The sequence below is a fragment of the Coregonus lavaretus genome, assembly GCF_964263955.1.
Source record: "Coregonus lavaretus genome assembly, chromosome: 32".
NCBI lineage: Eukaryota > Metazoa > Chordata > Actinopteri > Salmoniformes > Salmonidae > Coregonus > Coregonus lavaretus.
This window is the reverse complement of record NC_140019.1, coordinates 23,618,682-23,642,528: the sequence shown is the minus strand read 5'-3', so window position 1 is coordinate 23,642,528 and position 23,847 is coordinate 23,618,682. Positions and strand designations below refer to the sequence as shown.

General features: G+C 45.0%; 1 protein-coding gene across 1 annotated transcript in view; it reads left to right on the top strand.

The window, feature by feature from the left end:
• Window positions 1–23,847, top strand: part of LOC311107732 (LIM and calponin homology domains-containing protein 1-like) — a gene marked incomplete at its 5' end in the record, with an annotated part of 115,785 nt that overhangs the window by 73,511 nt on the left and 18,427 nt on the right. Inside the window, 5 exons of the mRNA XM_084150248.1 lie at window positions 163–269; window positions 5,195–5,225; window positions 8,121–8,231; window positions 10,091–10,292; window positions 12,744–13,035. Of these exons, the coding sequence (XP_084006374.1) occupies window positions 163–269; window positions 5,195–5,225; window positions 8,121–8,231; window positions 10,091–10,292; window positions 12,744–13,035 (743 nt within the window). The remainder of the gene's footprint in view (window positions 1–162; window positions 270–5,194; window positions 5,226–8,120; window positions 8,232–10,090; window positions 10,293–12,743; window positions 13,036–23,847) is intronic.

Here is a 23,847-nt window from a genome sequence, read left to right as displayed (position 1 = left end):
TCACTAAGTAATGGCGTGTCTTCACTAAGTAATGGAGTGTCTTCTCTAAGTAATGGAGTGTCTTCTCTAAGTAATGGAGTGTCTTATCTAAGTAATGGAGTGTCTTCTCTAAGTAATAGAGTGTCTTCTCTAAGTAATAGTGTGTCTTCTCTCTCCCTTCAGGACAACCTGAGTGTGTTTCTGCGTGGCTGTGAGGAGCTGGGACTGAAGGGCTCTCAGCTGTTTGACCCTGGGGACCTGCAGGACACCTCTACATGCCCCAATGCCAAGTAAGACATCATGCACACCTGCTTCCCCTTCTGGCTGACTGAATGGCTGGCTGGTTGACTGACTGGCTGGTTGGCTCACTGTCCAGTAGGTGGTCAGTAGGGTGGTTGAACAGTTGTTCTGTCTGTCTGTCTTTCAGCCTGAATGTCTGTCTATCTGTCAGCCTGAATGTCTATCTATCTATCTATCTACAGTGCTATGAAAAAGTATTTTCCCCTTTCTAATTTTCTCTACTTTTGCATATTTGTGATACTGAATTTGATCAGATCTTCAACCAAAACCTAATATTAGATAAAGGGAACATAAGTGAACAAATAACACAACAATTACATATTATTTCATTTATTTCATAAACAAAGTTATGCAACACCCAATTCCCCTGTGTGAAAAAGTAATTGCCCCTTTACACTCAATAACTGGTTGTGCCACCTTTAGCTGCAATGACTCCAACCAAATGCTTCCTGTAGTTGTTGATCAGTCGCTGTGGAGGAATTTTGGCCTACTCTTCCATGCAGAACTGCTTTAACTCAGTGACATGTGGGTTTTCAAGCATGAACTGCTCGTTTCAAGTCCTGCCACAACATCTCAATTGGGATTAGGTCTGGACTTTGACTAGGCCATTCCAAAACTTCCAATTTGTTGCTTTTTAGCAATTTTCATGTAGACTTGATTGTGTGTTTTGGATCATTGTCTTGCTGCATGACCCAGCTGCGCTTCAGCTTCAGCTCACAGACGGATGGTCTGACATTCTCCTGTAGAATTCTCTGATACAGAGCAGAATTCATGGTTCTTTCTATTAAGGCAAGTCGTCCAGGTCCTGAGGCAGCAAAATACTTTTTCATAGATACAGTGCTGTCTGTCTGTCTGTCTGTCTGTCTGTCTGTCTGTCTGTCTGTCGTCTTTGTATTTTCATCCATGTGTTTGATCTATTTCCATCCATTTGCTTGTCTTTCTACATCACTGTGTCTCTGCTATATCAACAGTACAGTAATTAGTAACTCTCGGGAAGACAGTACAGTGGAAGTGTGACTCTCCTGTATGCAACATAACAAAGCAGTATCTGTTAGGTACAACTGGTCATTGTCCAGATATTACAGGATGCTACATCCAGAGATTGTGAAGTTGTAGGTGTTGCTAGGTTTCCCCCCCCCAACTGTCCTGGTGCCAGAGCTACTCTGTCAGTAGAGAGCGAGAGAGAGAAAGGTAGAGAGACTGGGGGAGAGAGAGCGAGAGAGACAGGGATAGCGAGAGAGACGGAGCGAGAGAGACGGGGAGAGAGAGAGACAGCGGGAGAGAGAGGGACGGGGGAGAGAGAGAGAGATGAAGAGAGAGACGGGGAGAGAGAGAGAATGAAGGAGAGAGAGACGGGTAGAGACAGGGACGGAGGGAGAGAGAGAGACGGGGAGAGAGAGAGAACAACGGGGACGGAGGGAGAGACGGGGAGAGAGAGAGAGAGAGAGAGCGATGGGTAGAGAGAGAGAGAGGTAGAGTGAGATACTAAGGTAGTGACAGGGAGGTAGAGGAGAGAGAGACTGAAGGAGAGATATTTAGACAGTGATAAAAGGGGGAGAGGTAGAGAGGTTCACTTTGTGACAGAGCAATGTCAAACTTAACAGGTCTTGGGGTTGGCTCAACTGGTTTTATCATGACAAATGATGCCTTGAAGAGTTCAGGTGTGGTCTAAGGGAAGTGTGAGTGCTGTGCATTAAAATAACTGATAAACGTCAAACTGCGACTTATATGCCCTTGTTACTGTCTTAGATTTAGTGTGCAGCTATACCCTTTTCTCCTGCCACACGACCTAGTGTTCAGGGTATGACAGGTGTCTTCATATCTAGAAAACAGATTTGGATGGGGGTGCATAAAGAGACAACTCCACACAATGAGCTAAGGCCTGAAATATGTCAGTCTGTTGATGGAAACTGATCCATTTCCAAGATAAGTGTGAGAGAGAGAGAGAGAGAGAGAGAGAGAGAGAGAGAGAGAGAGAGATGTTGATATCACAGGCAGTGATCTAATACCTAGTGGAATCTGTATTGCCTTCTTTCTCAGACAGCCTTTAGATGTGGTTATGTAAGTAATCAAGGTAGCGTAGAGAAAAGAGACCTGTCTCTGTTTATTTAGTCAAGCGAGAGGAGGAGAGGAGGAAGGAGAGGAGGAAGGAAGGAGAGAGGGAGGGGAGGAAGGTGAAATGACACAGGGCCATTCTGTTGGAGGAGAGGGAGGTGGAGAAACTGACGCTGAAACTGACTTTTGGTGTCACCTATCAACTGTATTTCTCGCTCTTTCTTGAAGAATCTATTTTTCTCTTAATCTCTCTTCGCTTCTCTTCCTGCTTTCTGCTGGATCAGCTACACTAGCTATATATACAAAAGTATGTGGACACCCCTTCAAATTAGTGGATTTGGCTATTTCAGCAACACCCGTTGATGACAGGTGTATAAAATCGAGCCCACAGCCCAGCCATACAATGTCCATAGACAAACATTGGCAGTAGAATGGCCTTACTGAAGAGCTCAGTGACTTTCAACGTGGCACTGTCATAGGATGCCACCTTTCCAACAAGTCAGTTTGTCAAATTTCTGCCCTGCTAGAGCTGCCCCGGTCAACTGTAAGTGCTGTTATTACAAGCTCACAAAACAGGACCGCCAAGTGCTGAAGCGCGTAAAAATCATCTGTCATCAGTTGCAACGCTCACTACCGAGTTCCAAACTGCCTCTGGAAGCAACGTCAGCACAAGAACTGTTCGTCAGGAGCTCCATGAAATGGGTTCCCATGGCCGAGCAGCCGCACACAAGCCTAAGATCACCATGCGCAATGACAAGCGTCGGCTAGAGTGGTGTAACGCTCGCCGCCATTGGACTCTGGAGCAGTGGAAACATTTTCTCTGGAGTGATAAATCACGCTTCACCATCTGGCAGTCCGACGGACGAATCTATTGGCGGATGCCAGGATGACACTACCTGCCTAAATGCATAGTGCCAACTGTAAAGTTTGGTGGAGAAGGAATACTTGTCTGGGGCTGTTTTTCATGTTTCGGGTTAGGCCCTTTAGTTCCAGTGAAGCGAAATCTTAACACTACAGCACACAATGACATTCTAGACGATTCTGTGCTTCCAACTTTGTGGAAACAGTTTGGGGAAGGCCCTTTCCTGTTTCAGCATGACAATGCCCCCGTGCACAAAGTGAGGTCCATACAGAAATGGTTTGTCGAGATCGGTGTGGAAGAACTTGACTGGCCTGCACAGAGCCCTGACCTCAACCTCATCGAACACCTTTAGGATTCATTGGAATGCCGACTGCGAGCCAGGCCTAATCGCCCCCCAACATCAGTGCTCAACCTCACTAATGCTCTTGTGACTGAATAGAAGCAAGTCCCCACAGCAATGTTCCAACATCTAGTGGAAAGCCTTCCCAGAACAGTGGAGGCTGTAATAGCAGCAAAGGGGGGACCAACTCCATATTAATGCCCATGATTTTGGAATGAAATGTTCGACGAGCAGGTGTCCACATACTTTTGATCATGTAGTGTATTAGTATTCTGTTGCCAACTAACAAATGTGGTACTCTCAAGGGGAGGTCATGTACACAGTGAAAAGGATCACCTTTACATGTCTCTTTATGAAAGCCGCCAGAAATGGGAACAAACAGAATATCTTCAAAATATCTTCTAATTGCTATACAGCCTTTCTATTAGTAATTGGATCTGACAGGGCTAGGTGCTGCACAGAATACCTGATCTACAAATTACATCAACCTCAAAACAGCCAAGCATGAACTGGTCCATATGGTATAAGGATTAGTGAATCTACATGATCCCATGGCACTTGTCGCAAGAGTATGGGGTGTTATCCCTGGTGTCTTGGCTACCAAATCATCCTCAGCTTCCAGTTGGCTCATTAAAACCCTCTCCTTTCTCCTGCAACTCTTATCTAGGTCGTTAAAGAGAGTGTTCTCAGCCAACCTGGTAAAATAAGGGTTAGATATGAACAAGCAGATTGACATGTAACCTAATGGAAGTGTTTCATTCCTCACATGAATAAGCTTCCACCTACTAACGATTTGGACATGAGTCATTTGATTGACAGTTCCGCAATAATCCCACTCATGTGGGAGTAGTTCTGTAACACTCTTAACTCCTGGGTGACCTGTAAAGGTCATTACGATATGGAACAGTGTGTGGGAGCTGAACAAGCCCACTAGGTTGACCTATGACCTCTGCTGACTAGTGCACACACACACAAACGGAGGCTCACACGCACAGACACACACACAAATGAATGCACACACCAGACAGACACAGGACCTGTAGATATAGTTCAATATGTCACCATTCTGACACGTGGTTTAGGGCTTATTTAGTTTGTGAGAGCATGAAAGGCAAACATTCCTGCCCGTGTGTATGTGTCTGTCTGTCTCTGTGTTTGTGCTCACATCCATTTGTGTGTCAGAGAAAGGAAAATTAAATGTTCATGTGTATGTGTGACTCTGTCCTCTCTGTCCTGCATCCAAACAACCTTGAGGCTGCAGCAACGGGGTCAAACAACCTTGAGGCTGCAGCAACGGGGTCAGGCTGGAGAGTTTGGAGATCAAACACTATTATTTTCTCTCTTGCAACTACTCTCTCTCCCCTTGTCCCTCTGTACTTCTCTCTGTCTCTCTTTGTTGCTCCTCTCGCTCTCCCTCCCTCTCTCTTTCTCTCTCTCTCTCTCTCTCTCTCTCTCTCTCTCTCTCTCTCCCTCTCTCCCTCTCTCCCTCTCACTTTCTCCCTCTCACTTTCTCCCTCCTCCCTCCCTCTCTCTCAGCCCAGATGGGTTTTTCCATTTGTATGTCATTCCATAACTACAGTGTGGAGAAGTTGCAGCTCATTTGACAGCTCTCTAACCTGGAACCTATGATCCTCCTCATCTCTCTCTCTTCCTAGCAGGGTTGCTGACTGCAGTAGGAAACTCAAGAATGTAAGTGACACCTCTCTATACTGTTTGTTAGTCTGGTAGTCTGTTATGTCCTCGTATGTATGGGTTGGTCTGTCTGTCTGCCTCTGGCTGTGTTTTCTCTATTTTTGTCTTTCTTTCTTTCTCTGTCGTTCTTTTCTCGATCTCTGAATATCTCTCTCTCTCCATCTCTCTCTCTCTCTCGCTCTCTCTCTCTCACCCCCTCCGTCTATTTCCTGTCTCTGCTGCTTTAAGAGGAGCTAGCGAGCTAGCGTAGTGCTGTTGTCATTCTCTGCAGTGTGAGCAATGTGAGCGCTCTACCTGACTTGGCTTGCTATAGCGTACTCTGTCTAACATATGTGACTATACTCTGCCAAGGCTGCCTCCAGCTCTAGCCCCACAGCTGTCTGAGCTGTTTTAGTAGAGGGACACTGAAACGCTCCATTAGATTCAGTCTGCAGTGCATGAGAACGTCCCATAAACTCCCAACAGCTGTAGAGGGAGCTAGTCTAGTGCTGCTGTCGACCATAGACTTTTCATTGTAGCAAACTGCAGCAGCAGCATTCAATTGAGAAGATGAGATAGGTGGAAGAGTATTTTGTATTGTTTTGTAAACGCAGCTCGGACTTGGCTAGGAAAAGTGACTATCATGCTTGACTGGATGGAATTCTGCTGGCCTCATGGAATGTTAAACTGATGCAGGCGTAAACAGTAAGCTATCTAGTCCGTATGACGTTGTAGGTATATTTTGGAGTAAATATTGTTTGGCATTTTGGTTCTGTAGGTATGGAACTGCTGCTGTGAAGGTGTGTGTGCTCATGTGTGCGTACGTTGTGTGTGCTTGTGTGCGTACGTTGTGTGTGCTTGTGACACAAAGAGGTTATTGTCCCGTCCGGAAGAAACACATTTTGTCAGGTGACTTGTCTAGTGAAACGTATCAGAGAAGACAGGCACTGTAAAGTGAGGAAGAGACAGACGTACAGAGTGCATGACCTCAGGTCTTTAAGATGTTGCAGGTTTAGCTTGTGGTGTATACTTTCACTTTGACATGCTGTCACAAGGATGTTTGCAAAGGTGTAGCTACAACACGTGTAGCTAGGTTAGGTATGTTGTTTTATTTGTCATTGCAACATTTATTGAACTTACTGTATATTGCACAAACAGAGCATGAGTAGTATGAACATTTATACCCTGTCAAGGCTATTTATTGACACTAAAGTTTTCTATCCTTAGAACAACACCTAATGACCTTGTCAAGAGGTTCCAGCCTCTTGCTGTTTGACAGACAGGTATTGGACTGACAGTTGCAAATATCCAAGTTTGAATCCCAGTCAGGCTACCCCCTGAATTCACTTTTTGTACATTTGTCATGCTAAATGGTAGTGTGGGTGCATGTGATGAATGTGAATATAATTGTTTTGCCTTCTAGATACAGTGCACTGGATGTGCACATGATATGCATGGTGGGTAAGGTATGTTTACATTTTGTTTGGTAGCCTAGATTGATGTCTGAAAGGAGGGCTTACAATGACTGTATACCACACATTCCACAAACCACCCAAGACAACCTCTAGTCTGTTTTATCAAAGGAATACCCCCTAGATGCTTAGATGACATTGATATCATAAAACCAAGCAGCCAATCAGTCAGCTTGTTCTTGCAACATAAAAGAGCCTGTGTGATCTCCATATGGCCACAGAGTCCACACAGTGGCCTAGCTACATAGTGGGACATCAGATAGATAGTAGATGACGTTGGCATAGTAAATTAGCCTGTCAGGGCTATGCTGGCATAGTAAAGCAACCTTACCCATGTGGCAATGGTAAAGAGAGAAAGAAAGCTAGCTGTGTGTTCACATTGGGTTCATATTGACCAGGACAATGGCTAGGTCTTGTCTTGTTTGTACAGAAACCCCTGGCTAGCCTACTACAGTGATAGAGAAAAGAGTGGACCAAATATACCAGGATGTGAACCCTATTGGTGGCCATTTTGATGAAACTGTTGTTTGTACTCCTCACAAATTAAAGAGAAGTGGAAAGGAGGGTGATTTAGGTTGTATGACTGGACTTGACATCAAACAAACACTCAAGGGAGAATGGTACCTCGAATTGATGCAATTGGGGAAGAACAACTGTGGAGAAATTGTGTGTAGTATCAATTGTGTGTAGTCTGGTCTCTACACAAACCACATAGCAAAACTGCCAAACGATATGTCCAGAATGTATCCGGAATATTGAATATGTCAGTACTGTACCCCAATGTGTCTGCAACACATGTCCAAGTAATTTTTCTTTTATATAAGCTAGCCCAATGTTCCTCTGTGAGAAATTGTATAATTTTGCTAACTAATGGGTACAGTGTGCCTTTGCGCCATAGCTGGCATCTATCACATAGGCATACTGTGTGAAATTTGGAATTCTCTGATTGCTCTCAGGTGGCTGAGAATGCTTGTGTTGCTGTCGATTAGCATTAGCGTTGTGAAGTATACCTTGGAGCTGTCAGGAATTTCGTTCGTGGCTTACAGTATGCTAACTTTGCCCATATCAACATAGGTTGATTTTGCAATGGCATTTTGCCAGGTTTATTCAGTAAGTAAACAGTTGGTTTTGGTTCATTTTTGGAGGGAAAAGTGGGATATTGGGCCCGTAAAGCATTTATCAAGCAACATTGCTAATTAGCTAATGTATCATGTGCTATCAGTCTTGCATAATGTATTACACAACTTGTGCACAGGCTATGGAGTATGAGACCACTGGGAATTGGTTAGACCAAAAGTGCTACCAAAAGTTGACCAACTGTGTGGGTGGATCAATTGACAATGAACTACCTCTAAATCGAAAGTTACAGATTGTGACGTTAATACCTTGTCTTGTTAATACTGGCTCTAAATCTCCTCCTGTTGTAATGATTCCTCCACAGGTTCTGATTACCATATACTGGCTGGGCCGGGCTGCTAACAGCTGCACCTCCTACAACGGGCCCACACTGGACCTGAAGGAGTTTGAAGGCCTGCTGTCACAGATGCGAAAGGTACATACGGGGATGGATGTAAGGCTTTGACATGGCTCAGTTTGTTGTATCCTAGTGCTAGCAATGACAAGGTAGGGGGTTCAATTCCTGGAAGGGCAGTGTATTTTAGGTCCTTTTAGATGTTCAAAGTAGTTTTGCAGTTGTTAGGTGGCTGTACTATTAGGAATATTAGACTAGAAGGCACTGTCCAACCAAAGCATATGTTTTCTTTGGCAAACATAAGGATGTTATGATGCAAGCTCCCCTCGGGGTGCACTGATGGTTTTACCACTCCTTCCTTTATCACTTCTCCTCCCTTCCCCTCATCATGAAGTCATCCCTAGAAGAGAATGCGCTCTTTCCTCTTTCTCTCTCCCCCCCCCCCCCTCCTTCTCACCTCTCTCTTTGTCCAGGGATGATCTCAGGCCTTCAACTGGTCTTCCAGAACCAGTGTGTGTCACCTGGACTGTGGTTTTTTACAGACCCCCATATAGGGACGTAGCTGTAGTAACCGTTCAGAGCGTGAGGTCACTCCTCTTCCATTTATTCCATTCCCCCACTGTTATTCTCTTCAAATGAGAAATGACCATTCAGCCTAGAATTCTTTCACAGATGTCTGTATAGTCCAGCACAACAGGGCCTCGTCTCCACTTAACAAAAGGTAATGATAGTGACTTAAAGTGAGAGAGAAATTCAATATGTTTATGAAATCCTGTCACACGCAATACAGGAGATGTAGTGATATGTGCTAGCCATTGTGGTGGTGAGGCTCAAATGATGTAAACGTAATGTTGATGTAGAGAAACACTATTTTAACAAATAACTTTCAGTCAATCCATCAGTTGAATATCTTGTCTGAAAATAAAGTATGATAGTTGATTGCCTTAAAATGGCCATTGGGTACTCTACAGGTTAGTTAGGCTTTCTGAAAGCTGCTCAGTTTGATGGTCTCCAGACACATTCCTAAAGTAGGGCTCTAGGTGTATTAATGCTGGGCTGGAACAAAAACCTTCACACCCATTAGCTTCAGGACCACTGCTGTTGTCTGAGCTGAGGTTTCAGCTTAGGGTTCATAGGACTGATCTGACCAATCAGGAAGACCCCCCCCCTAGAGTTGCCACTCAAAGCCAGCCATTGTACCCCACAACCCCCCCACCCACCATGAGGTCATGCCAAGTAGGACCCCAGCATCCTCCTTCACTCAGGATCTGGCACAGGGAAGAGAGGGAGGAATACAAAGGCGGAGTAGATTGGAGGGGAAGGGGGGGGAAATGGGTTGAAGTGGAGGGAGGGAGGGAGGGAGGGAGGGAGGGAGGGAGGGAGGGAGGGAAAGAAAGGGATAGAGTGGGAGGGAGGGAGGGAGGTAGGTAGGTAGGGGGAATGAAGGAGAGAAAGAGACAGAGAAAGAAAGAGAGAGCAGGAGAGAGGAGTAGAGGAAGGGGAGAGACAGGGGAGAATCAAGAGCTGGGGAGAGAGAGGGACAGGAGGGTTTGAGGAAAAGAGAAGTGGCAGTGGAGGGGGAGAAAGAGGGGGTAGGTGGCAGCCAGGAGGGGGAGGGGGAAACAGGGCAGGACCAGGAGGTTCCTCCGGCAGGCGGGAAGGAAAAGCCTTTCCTCAGCCCAGGAAACTAGAGAAGCCACAGACAAGGTTACACTGTGCAGCTTAAAACACACAGAGAGACAGAAGTAGAATATCAATTAGAATTGGAGAGAGGGAGAGGAAGTGAATGTACTTGTCCATGTTGGAGGAATCATGGTGAGGGAGGGATCCAGATTGGATGGGGTATTGGGATGATCTCTACACAAATGTTTTTACATTGACGTGTGTGTGTGTGTGCGTCAATTTGCATGCTTGTGCGTGTGTGCATTTGTGTGTCAAAGGAGGCGGAGGACACGGAGAGCCCTCAACGCAGCATACGGGACAGCGGCTACATCGACTGCTGGGACTCGGAGCGCAGCGACTCACTCTCCCCGCCTCGCCACGGCCGAGAGGACTCCTTCGACAGCCTGGACTCATTCGGCTCACGCTCCAGACAGACGCCCTCGCCGGACGTACTGGTCGCCCGCGGCATCGGCAGTGATGGTAGGACACTAGACGCCCGGACGGGTTACACTGCGCACACAAGTCACAAGCTTTTACTGTCACATACTTTCTGGTGTTACCTGGGTCGAAACCTAACAGAAGAAAATGGACCGAGACCGGGAGGGACTACCTGAACTTGAACTCTCATTTTCGTTGTAAAACATTTTATGTTGCTAAACGGTGTGCACCCTGTTGTGTTATAGTGGCTTGCATAGCTGTAACTGTTTTGTTCATGTAGCTATCATCACATAGTGACTTACCTCATTTACCACCAATGGTTTATTCTGTGCACTTTAATGATGCATGGCAGGCATTTTCACATACAGTATCATTGGGGCAGGTGGTGGAATAGTCACCATCAGCTGATCTGAAACTAGCTGTCCCTATCTGCTCTTTTCAACCTCTCCAATCTATGGGATCATCTGGCAGGGTGTCTCCATCTGAGCCCAGCTCTGCTATTGACATCTGTACAAAGGCGGTTTTGTGTTGTTTCTTCCTTGGCCGACTGTTTAGGGCTGTTGCTGTGGGTTACGTCTCTTTGAAGGCCCTCTTGAGTGAGTGAGTGAAAGTGTGAGTGAGTGAGAGAGAGAGATCAGGTGATGGAGAGAGGAGATGGCAGTCTTGACTGATGGGTTGCAACATATTCCAGAGGAGCTGTTTTTTTACACACCATTTCTTCATCTGTTCCAATCTGTGGTGTTGCACTAGATGATGATACCTGAGAGTGATGCATATCAGTCACAGTGGGTGTGAGTGTATCTGCCTGTCATATAGGGGCACACTCAATCTTGTGCCTATATTTGTATGCACACCTAGGGACGCATGCACATGCACACATACAACATTATTGATTTATATAATCCCTCTCCTCTCTTATACAGTCCTATGGTACCCTTGAGGACTAGCTTCTGTATATTAGCAGCTGCAATGTCAACACAAGACTCACAAGCTCTCCATCGAACACATCAGAGGAAAAATATGAGATGTGTGTTTTATGTATTTTCCAGGCAAGGAAAGAGAAGCCAAGAAAACTCCTAGGTTCTTTATTTTAAAACCCTATGATGCTCCTACCAGGCCCTTTTAAAACCCTGATTGTTCAAGGGGGAGTGAGACAAAAAGAGGCCTAACCATAACCACACAAGCCTAGCCTGCTGTCATCTTTTAATATACATGTGCACGCACACAGACATACACACACACATATACACACACACAAACACACATACACACAGACAGTTATTATTTAAGCTGCCTGTCCACCTTTGACCCTATGCAGCTCAGGTAGCTATGCGCTCTTTATCTCTTTTCTCACTGTTTTTCTATGCACTTTTTGCAGGGCCCAGCAACTCTCTGTTGTTTTCCACTGTGTTTTAATTTTGGATGGTGCAATGATGACATTCCTTTACCAGACAATGGATGGAAAGGATTGAAGCAACAGCTCTGCTTAATTGTCCATATTCCAATGCATCCACCATGTTCACAATGGTCGCATGTAACATACGATGCTTTGAGAAATGTTTCATGTCAGAAAGACAGACACGTCAACAGCTGTAAAGAATATTTGTGCACTGCACCGAAGACATGAATGGAGTCTGAATTATAGCTTGGCTGAATCTGAAGGTGTTTTATAACGTCATGCTAGTCATAAATTACCAACAGTATAATGCAAAGGCTCGTAAAAGGTTGCGATGTTTGTCACCAAATGTTTGGGCTGAGATTCTTAGAACTAAAGGCAATGCATGGGCTGAGGCCAAGCTTCCTGTCGAGGGCTAGGGTATGTTATTGTTTAGAAGGATGTGTGGAGGAAACGGCTGTGTCTATGGGTGAAAGTGCTCAGAGCTGGAGAGGTTGATGTTTGGTTTGCTGTTGGTTTCTAGGGAAACGCTGAGTTGATGTTTAGTTGATGTTGTGTTTGCTGTTTGTTTGTAGAGAAAGTAGAGTGGGTGATGTTTGGTTATTATTGGTTTATATCAGACTCAGAGCTCTTAAAGGTACAATCTAGAAGATGTTCTGCTGTTCAATGGTCCATTTAATTGATACCCATTGGGATGTTTCTAGTCTCTAGGCCACTCTCAGTAACGTCTATCCAAGTTGAGAGGTCAGTGGTAGGATAACTCCATTGAAACGAAAACCAATGAAGAAAGTGGTCCTTTTAGACAAAGATTGTGAAACGCTGATGTTGAATTTTGAAAACCTAAGCAGTTATTTATATTTGTTTTCTCTCTCTCTCTCTCCCCTCTTTCTCTCTCACTCGCTCTCACTCACTCTCTCTTTCTCTCTCTCTCTCTCTCTCACTCTCACTCTCACTCTCACTCTCACTCTCACTCTCACTCTCTCTCTCTCTCTCTCTCTCTCTCTCACTCACTCTCTCACTCTCGGGGGTGGGGCAACGTTTCATGGGGGTACTGTGGTGGTTTAAGTCAAAGTCTCTCCCTCTCTTGCACCCACCAGGCCGTGGCAGCGACTCAGAGTCCGATGCCGGACCCCACGGGGGCAGGAAGCTGCCGGACGTGCGCAAGGATGACATGCTGGCTCGGCGGACCTCGGTGAGCGAGCTCCGAGTGATGGTGCCCTTCAATCAGTACCTGCCCAACAAGAGCAACGCCAGTGGCTACGTGCCCACACCACTGCGCAGGAAGAGGGGCGACCGCGAGGGCCGGGAGGAGGGCAGTGGAGGGGGTGGGGGCAGCCGCAAGAGCTGGAGTACCGCCACCTCGCCCATAGGAGGCGATATACCCTTCAGGTGAGCATTGGTGATGTAGTAGTAGTAGAAGTGATAGACAGTGGTGGTAGTAGGCTCTGTTCCAATCGAAGTGGAATGCTAGTATGGATATCGGATCGTAGCCATGGTGTCATTTGGTAAATGTGTTGTTGCCACTCTTTTCTCCAGGAAAACTTGCTATTTGTAACTTGCATGTACAGTGCTGCTTGAAAGTGTGTGAACCCCTTGTGCAATTACAGATTTTTGCAGTTTTTACCATGAACTCTTCGTTTAATCAGAACCAGTCTTTTTGATCTGACATAACAGATTTATATTTACCAAACCATATGTTGGTGTAGAGGAAATCATGCGTGTAGTAGAAAAACTAAACTAAAAAGGAATTAGTGCAGGTGCAAAAATAAGTGAACCCCAAGTTGCATTGGTTAAATCAAGTAGGTAAGTAGAATCAGGTGGGTAAATAATTAGCTACCAAATGAACCAATCAAAGGAGAGATCGTTAGGAAAGATTTTGGGTGGGGCTCCTGGTAAGAAACCTGGTCAATTTGGTGTTACCCATCCAGGTGAACGCAAAGCACACTATGCTGAGAGGAAAGGAGATCTCAGAGGACATCAGGACGAGGGTAGTGAGAGCACATCAGTCTGGGGAAGGCTATAAAATCATCTCAAAAAGATTTGAGCTCCATCAGTCCACTGTGAGGCAAATAATTTACAAATGGAGAGCATTTAACCTGACAGCAACTGGGCCTAGAAGTGGACGGCCTTCCAAAATATCCCCAAGAGCCACAAGAACAATAATAAATCAGGTAAAAGCCAACCCAAACATAATATCTAGAGATTTGCAGACCTCCCTTGCTGCATCTCAGGTAACTGTGCATGCTTCAACAATAAGAAGAACACTGAATCAAAATGCCATTCATGGGGGGGTTGCTAGAAAGAAGCCTCTGCTGTCAAAAAGAACCAAACTGCCCGTCTTAACTTTGCCAGAGACGTGGTATAAGGCACTGCATCGCAGTGCTAGCTGTGCCACTAGAGATCCTGGTTCGAGTCCAGGCTCTGTCACAGCCGGCCGCAACCGGGAGACCAATGGGGCGGCGCACAATTGGCCCAGCGTCGTCCAGGTTAGGGGAGGGTTTGGCCGGAAGGGATGTTCTTGTCCCATTGCGCACTAGCTACTCCTGTGGCAGGCCGGGCGCAGTGCACGCTGACACAGTTGCCAGGTGTACGGTGTTTCCTCCGACACATTGGTGCGGGTGGCTTCCGGGTTAAGCGGGCATTGTGTCAAGAAGCAGTGCGGCTCGGTTGGGTTGGGTTTCGGAGGACGCACGTCTCTCGACCTTCGCCTCTCCCGAGTCCGTATGGGAGTTGCAGCGATGGGACAAGACTGTAACTACCAATTGGATACAACGAAATTGGGGAGAATAAAGGGGTAAAAATAAATAAAAAATACAAATTAAAGTAAAATTATACACTTTGCCAGAGACCACCTGGACAAAGGTTTCTGGAAGTCCATTCTCTGGACCGATGAGTCCAAAATTGACATTTTTGGTCACAATCAACACCACTATGTTTGGCGAAAACCCAACACTGCCTACCACCAAAATAACCTTATCCCAACAGTCTAGCATGGTGGTGGGAATGTCAAGATCTGGGGCTGCTTTTCCTCCTCTGGACCTGGATGACTTCACATCATTAAGGGAACCATTAATTCAGCGGTATACCAGGAGATTCTTGAACAGAATGTCAGGCCATCAGTCAAGGAGCTAAAGCTGGGCCGAAAATGGGTCATCCAACAAGACAACGACCCAAAGCATTCAAGCAAATCTACCAAAGAATGGCTCAGGAGAAAGAAAATGTGTGTTTTGGATTGGCCAAGTCAAAGTCCTGACCTAAATCCAATTGAGATGCTGTGGCAGGACCCGAAGCAGGCAGTTCATGCCAGACACCCCTCAAACCTCACTCAATTGGCTGAGTTCTGTAAGGAGGAGTGGGCAAAAATCCCTCAAAACAGATGTCAGAGACTGATTACTGGCTATAGGAGACATTTAGTCCAAGTTATCGCTGCTAATGGAGGTGCCACAAGCTATTGACTGAAGGGGTTCACATATTTTTGCACACATCAAATCTGAGTTTGTGTTAAATAAACCACTTTTGTTAAATAAATCTTATTTGCTGATATAGTATTTGTCATATATTGAGGAAGTACCTCCCATATTCATGTTGTTCACTAAAGTGATAACTGTTCTCCAAAATACTCATCACCACTCGATTCCTTCCTGAGACGGTTCTCTGGATGAGGCCCATATTGAGATGATTTGCTTTATTTACACAGCAAGAGAGGAGGTTGGCGTACACTCCTTAGCTGCTCGTTAGCCTAGCGTTCTGTGTTAGCCACGGATAACACGCGCCAAATGGGCCATCAATCTAAACATTAGCCAAAATGCTAACGGCTCGTTCTCTGTTATTACCATTGAGACAAAACAAACTCGGAGTGCTTATTCTTTATTTTCTAAAAGTGTCAGCATGTGATGATGGACTGCTTCTCTCCATATCACTGATTTGTTATTTCTTCCACCAGATCTGACACAGCACATCAAAAACAGCTACCTCCAGCCAATTTTCCTTCATACTGTAATTCCCAAAATGCACAAGGGAGACTGGAAATGTCCTGTCTGATGTGGAACATGCATGTTTAAAGAGATTCTCCTGTACTTTTGTATACTTTTTAGCCAGTAGTTCTGAAAGTAGTTCTCACGAGCCAAAAGTGGTCCCTGAAAATTGTATGCTAAATTACGTATGTGCAGATATGTGCACCACGTCATTTCTCTCTCTCTCGCTCTGCTGTGGGTGCATCATGTGCGTATTGATAGCTGCATCTCTTATGGCGAGGGGCTGAAGCTCATTAGTTGAGCTCGAATTGCTAGGGGGCTGGCCCACATGGGGGAAAATGTAGGGAAAATGGCGCAGCACGGCTTCTAGAAAAACAGTTGCTTTCAAACTAGGTATTTCATGGCTAATTAAGGTAAGACAGTAATTCTGCTCATAGATTATTCATGTATGATCTACACATTGACACATTCAGCTCAATGCCAGTGTAGCTCAGTTGGTAGAGCATGGCGCTTGCAATGCCAGGGTTGTGGGTTCGATTCCCACTGGGGCCACTAACTGTAAGTCGCTCTGGATAAGAGCGTCTGCTAAATGACTAAAATGTAAAATGTAAAGCGTGAGTTAAAAAATACTTGGTAGTCACCAAAGTTCTGGAGCAGGTCTTTAAGAAAATGAAAAATATATATTTTTTGGTATTGTGGTGGCGTGAAGGGAGGGGTTGATGGAGACCAGATGTGTGTCTTGATTAGCCGAGGCCGAAGCACTCAGAGAAAAGCCAGCAACAGGCGAGACATTTGCTATGCAGACACAGATGGGTGACTCCTAAAATGTGTGAGCGACTTTGGCTACTATATGACTCGGTTGAGTGTTGTTGGAAAACGATATCAAAACAGCATATTGAGGTTTTCATGAAACTAAAATACGGCTTGTTCCACTCATCTCGTAATAAGGTAATGCTAACCCTATCTGAGTACATGTATGTGGACGTGTGCATGCGTCAGTGTATTTCTACGCCTCTGTGTGTATTTGTGCGTGCGCTTGCATGAGATCTTGAGATGGGCTTGACCTTTTTACCGAGGTCATCGGGTCCCTGACCAATACCAACCAGTACATTATTCTTCATTCAGCTTGTTCTGATTTTCAGTGACTCTTTATTCAAATGCTTTGAGGTTGTTATTACATCATCGTTACGTTCTGTTTATTTGCTCTTCTTTCCTTTCACATGTTTCCATTGGTGTTGTTCCTTTTTGGTACTCCCATTGTCATTGTGCATATGATCACATTATGACTGTGTTTTGTGGTAATGCTTGCGTGTTTCACATGTCTTGTGGCTTTGTTTGTGCTACGCTGTGTCATGGTTGCATGTTGGTGTTGTCGTGATTGCCTCTTGTGTGGGTGTGTGGGTGTGCGTGCATGTGTGTGTATAACAGTCCAACTGAACTCCCCACCCTAGAGTTACCCCCAGTTATAGCCCCTATTGAGCCCCCGTCCCCCGAGCCCCAAGCCCAACCCCTTCCCCAACCACAGAATCAGTCAGAAGAAGAACACAGGGGCGAGGAAGAACAGGAGGAGAGGAAAGAGGAGGAAGGGAGGTTGACCCCGGCATGCCCGTGGAGACAGGAGTGGAAGGAGAGGGAGGAGGAGTATGAACTTCACTCCTACACCCCCCCTCAGCGCTCAAAGACCCCCACACTCACCCACAGGGAGACGGCTATACACCTGACTGTGACTGCTGAGCAAAGGTGCCAATCACTGTATGCCCTAACACCTAAAGCCAAAACCCTAACCCCTCACCCCAACCCAACAACCCCCATTTCCTTTTAATAACCCCTTACCCCAACAATCCCCAGACAAGAGACTTTTCCTTAAAGTCTCTATTGTCTCATCAAGCCACAGTTCCAATGACCCCAACTTAATTTCCCTGTAAGATGTATTGAACTAAGGTGCCAATTTGATTTCCTTGTTCACTGTTTTGGTGATGACACCTTTAAACACGCCCATGCAGACACTTCTGCAGACAACTACTTACACAAACTCTGAGAGATTCAGTGAACCATTTCATAAGAACATAACTTTGCCTGTTATTTTCCGACAAGGACATGACTGATGCTCATTTGGGGCCGTGGTGAGTTGAATTTGGATCCACCCTGTGAATATGTCTGCTTTCTCTGGCCTCGATAATATCTGAAGACCTGGCTTGTCACTATGTTGGCTGACTAACCACACTAAAGATGAAATAGGACTTATGTACAGAGCATGTTCCAAGACTGCGTCCTAAATGGCACACTATTCCCGATATAGTGCACTATGGGCCCTGGTCAAAAATAGGGGCACTATATAGGGAATACGGTGCCATTTAGGACATACCCAAGGTCCAAGGAACATTCCAAACATAAGTTGTGCTGTGGCCTAGTGCTGTGAAAACCAAGCTCAGACGTTTGGGGTTTTGGTGTTTGCCAGGAGTCTGCTGTTTGCAATGTTTGTTGTCCTCTTTATTTCTGAGGAGTCGCTCTATGTGTTCCTGGCAGTTGTATTGACATCCGTCCTTTAGCAACTCCTTATGGCCTTCTGCCTGTTAGTTGTTTGGCTACTGTTGTTTACAGTTGCATTCTAGTAATTTAACATGCGCTCTTATCCAGAACGACTGTCGGTGCTTTCAACTAGGTCATAGGTAAAACAACCACACATGTGTATTACAAGAGGGTGTTTGAAATGCACAAACTCAAATGGCATTAATTTGTTCCCTTCTTTCTGGATAAATGGGTGTTATATCTCCTTTCGACAGAGATTGACCTCATGACCTATGAAGAGAGTATTTTTCTGATTGATCACATGGCAACATGGTGCTATTGGCGGAGTCGATATTCACGTAATAAGAAGGAATTCCCCTCGACCACACCCACAAATTGGGGAAAACAAATATTATTTCCCATTGACCCCCAGTGTAAAAGAGCCAACTTCGTCAACAGAAATAACTAAACATGCCAGGTCAAAATCCCTGACCTACAGTTCACAATACTCCCACATAGGGAAATAGAGCCTGCGATAAGAGCCCTGTGGCTTCAGGCTATTCACCGTAGGAGAGTGGGAAATGTGGGGACCCGGTGTCCAAGTACGCTACACAGAGCTATGTGTGTGGAAAACATTTCATCACAGGTAAGTCATTTAACTTGTTTAGTAAAGTCAGTTTGTAACTCCACTCACTACTTGTAGCTGTATAGTCTGTTTGTTTGTGTTGTTGGGCTTGGCTAGCTAATGTTTCCGGTCGGTAGCTAGCTCGCACTCGCTCACGTGGCTGCTAGCACCGTCATGAAAAGGGGCATGAGGGAAGCCCTACAATATAACATGTTTCTAAGTAGTGAGAACGCTCGGGCAGTGTTGCCAACTATTTTTCAGTGAGATCCGCTATTGGCTCTTTGATTTGTCGCTAGAAGTTGCTAGATGACATTTTGTGGTTGCTGCGACGACGTCACAGTACCAATTTGCCTTGCTGTGGCACAGCTGCAGTCCCCAACGTAGTGTTTTCGTCCCTTCTCCCGTCGGATACCCCCTCCCCTGGTGCTTCTCTGCCTGTGTGTGTGTCATTGCTGTGACTTCTGTTACAGACAGCTTCTCCCACTCTCGTTTGTGGCAGAATTTAGTGGGAAAAGTCGCTAAATGCTATTAAAACCATAGAAACCCTCGTCAAAACTCCCCAAAGGCGGCCTGAAAAATAGTTGCATTTGTCGCTAGAATCTTTTACCAATAAAAGTCGCTGGAGGGCTGAAAACTTGCTAAATATAGCGACAAAGTCACTAAATTGGCAACACTGCGCTCGGGAGCAGGCAATGTTTAAAAGTAATCTTTAGACATGGTGTACTGTTCTTCAATGTAGTTTTTAATTGACTAAAACAAGCAGACAACAAAAAAATTGCATTTGAATAAGGTGAAGTTTTTGCTGTGAGCCAATGGGGTAACCTAGGTAACCACAGGTTGTTTTCCCCAGAGGCGGGCAGGGCCGCTACGTTCTATCTAATACCGACTGAGTCTATGGCACTGGTTGGAGATAATCAGCAAGTCACCATGCTGCCGTTGTATATGGCAAACACACGTTGGTTGTTCACGCACACACACACACATTTGATATAGATGCAGCCTTGCACACACACACACACACACACCAAATACTTGCCATAGTCTAGCTAGCCTACCCATACTGTGTTACAGTGTTTTATATATCCAGATTGATTTTTTGCTATACAACACACAGGGAACCCACCCTCAGGAAGTAGGAAATGAGAGGTCCTTCCGCCTCTGAACCACGACCAGGGCTGGGATATGGTGTGCCCTTCTCACTGCCTGAACAGCTGTACACATTCTCAATGGCACACATCCTGAACATGGAAGAGGACATTACATTAGATCTTTTTCTGAATTTTTTCAATGACGGACAGTGGTAACAGTGTGATAATGAAAATGACTCGTAGAATGTAAGGCCTAGTATAATATGGGTGAGGAGAAAAGTCATTTTTAGTAGCTTGAACCATGTATTGAAAATGTTTATTAAGAGTGGGGCTATTTAAGTTAACTGTGCCTATGCGTCAAGCAAATAATAATATTGTTTTTGGGGGTAGTTACCAAAGCTGACTAGCTATAGCTATTGTGGGTTTTCTCCCAATACAATCTTTGTGAGTCACTAGTGTTTTGTCTGCTTTTCTTCCGAAATCTACCTTCCAGGTGTACTAATGTGAGTTTTTATAATAGGATTTGAATCGAAAGGATTTTGTGTATGTGTGTTTGGGTATGATTCTGCATCTGTGTCTGAAATGGTTCCACAACCCTTAAGAACAAACCCTTTCGATTCAAGGCCAAGGTCATTATACTACAACAATTACGGGAAGGGCACGGTTAATCTAATATCCGGATATCTGAATGGACGTTATTATTCGATTACTTGAGTGAGTGTTCATTTTTGGATAAAACAATTTTTTGCCCTATTTTAATGCTTTGTTATCAATTAAATTAGATCATCCTTGTGATATTGTTGCCTACAAGGATCTACCATGTCATTTGAAATACTTAATTTAATAAAACAAACTTTTGAATGTCGTTTTTACAGTGGTGAGCTACTGCTGCGCATTTAGCCCTCCAGGCTGCCCTATTTCTCCCACTTCAAATAGCAATTACAGGCACACACCTAACAGAGTTTCCAAAAGACCTGAAACCGATCAATGCAAGACACTCACCAGAATATATTTTTGTAACAGAATCATTGTTCTGAAATCGTTTCTGTTAGAAACAGATAAGATTAGCATTCGTGCAACATTATCTTGATGAAATATAATTTAATCTCTGAGAAATTAAGCTAATTGGTTGCGCCCAAATTGGCCATTTTAATTCATAAGATTCAGATAATATTAAATAAATATAGTACCAAAAATTTTTCTAACAATGAGTAAGACATGAGGAATCCAAAGAAATGGTCAAAGGTCACCCACGGACCCCTCACACCCCATGTCGATCCCACCCCAAAAACGAGTGGATAGTATCAGTTATCTATGTCTGACAAGTAGTATGGAGCTGCGGATCGGAGGATTGTTTCTTCATCCTATGTAATGTATTCTCAGTTAATTTGGTGTTGTTTTTTTCCCCCTGTTCAGAGAAATTAGTCATTGAAGTTGTTAGGTTTATATTCCCATCCTACATCCTGATATTACCAGATTTTAATCGCTAGATGTTGCTGTTCCTACTATTAGGTGAACAAAGTTTGAAGAATGTGTGGTCCAAATTGGATGTTGGGTACATTTTACATTTTAGTCATTTAGCAGACGCTCTTATCCAGAGCGACTTACAGTTAGTGAGTGCATACATTTTCATACTGGCCCCCCGTGGGAATCGAACCCACAACCCTGGCATTGCAAACGCCATGCTCTACCAACTGAGCTACACGGGGCCACTATAATTATTTAATATTATATGAAACCTTTAAATTAAAATGGGCAATTTTTCAGAGATTAAATTATATTTCAACAAAATAAAGTTGCCGAATGCTTAACTTATCTGTTTCTAACCATTTCAGAACAATCTGAGATGGTAAGTGTCATGGCTTGCTGAAATGACATGGAACGACCCTGTTGCTTTTAGCCAAAAACTACCGGAGAAAGCAGCCTTCCGCTGTTTACCTCTGCCACGTGCATTTGCGTAATTATGATTGGTCAAGAGAGACGAGCATTTCTTTTTTTAGAATTTAGACTATCTAGTTAGCGGTAAGCGCTAGTAGCATTTCAATTGGTGACGTTACTCGCTCTGAGACCTTGAAGTAGTTGTTTCCCCGGAAGCAACACTGTTACATTGCCTCGCCCCAATGTAACAGTGTTGCTTCCGTCCCTCTCCTCGCCCCTACCTGGGCTTGAACCAGGGACCCTCTGCACACATCGACAACAGTCACCCTCGAAGCACCGTTACCCGTCGCTCCACAAAAGCCGCGGCCCTTGCAGAGCAAGGGTAACAACTACATCAAGGTCTCAGAGCGAGTGACGTCACCAATTGAAATGCTACTAGCGCGCACCGCTAACTAGCTAGCCATTTCACACCGGTTACATGGATATCCTAATTTGTTTTATTATATTATTTCAATAGTGAAATAATGTCAAATGCCCTACGACCTTGGTCAATGCTAACCGAACCACTCTCTCAGCAGTAGCCCCGCCCGCTCATGCTCCGAGGAACTATACCGCCCGTCATCCCTGACAACCAGCCCCATGACTACCTCCATCGTCGTGACGAGCCCCCTTAGCCCCAGGGCCAGCCTGGACACAACCAAGAAGTTCCCTCCCCCTACCATGATTGACAGGGAGGAGGCGGGGCCAAAGAAGGTGGGGCTGTCCATATCCCTGATGACAGACACGGGGAGGAACGACGACATGTGGGCTCGCCGCACCCTTACCTCGCCAAAATACGGCGGCACCACTGGTCCAAGCCAGTTCCTGCCCGTTCCTGCAGCTGGGGCAACCACCACGCTGACCATCACCTGCCAGGGTCGCATGGGAAAGTCGGAGGTTGAAGGTCGCGACGGCGACAAACCAGCGGTGGCGAAATGTCCATCTTGGCTTGATGACGACCTCCCTCCAATGTGAGCCTGTCGTCCATTGACTAGGATTGAGTGACCGATACAAAATGCTCAGTTGGCTAAGGGAGGAGCATCACACCTTAACGGACACAACATATTGGGTTTCTCCCAGCCTACCCAGATCAGATACAGAGAACTACATTACCCATCATCCTTCAGTAGACATTTAGAAATCCTGCTTCATACGCATGCGGCCGTGCCCTCGAGCAGTGATGCACACCTCTGGATGGCAAACGTGAAGATTGCATGACCTTTCGCTATTAATACTTTTTGGGTTTGTATGTTTTTGCACATGTGAGGATGATTTGACAGTGACCTTTAAATATCCTTGCATGGTGACCTTTGAAATTTGACCTTTTCCAATACACACTGGTTACAGCAACTCCCTCAAAATCGTATTTACATTGTATTACTTCTTAGTTTTGTCCAAGGAATGTTGCTATTTAATCATTGTTGAATATACAGGGCTGTGCATATATGCGTCAATGTGCTTAAACACTTGCAAATATATGCATACATGGTAAACATATTACATAGAGTTGACTGAAACTCTGTTACTAGAATACATTGATCACACTGGTAGTAGTAGAAAATATGGCCTTTCGCTCTGTGTGGCAGATATGACAAATATATGACAAATACATACAGCCCGTAAAACAATATATCTGCTGTCCATTTCGTAAGACCTCTCGTCACTGGGTTTCCCCCTTTCTTGTGGCCAGTCTTAATAGGACCACAAGACACACTTTCACTCACACCCTTCCCAATGTCAGAAAGGCAGCTTTAAAAGCTCTCTGTGGCCCAGAACTTAAACCCAAACCCGGTTAACCCAAACCTCCAATTTGGGTATTGTGGTGGCAAAAGACGAAGAAACCCAGCTTTGAAGATGTGTTATGAGCAGGCTAATAAAATATGCATGCTTTTATTGCTAGTTTTATTTTAGACTGCATCATGAGATCATTTCCATCTGCGCCATACAATAGAGGCCTATAGTGCAGTGAATTCTGTGGGTTTTTTCCCCAAGTGCTGAGCTGGTTGTGTTCTTGTTTAGAGTGCCACCTTGTGTTCAAATGGACACTGTTTTTATCAATCTGTAGATCTATCCAGAATAACCATACTGT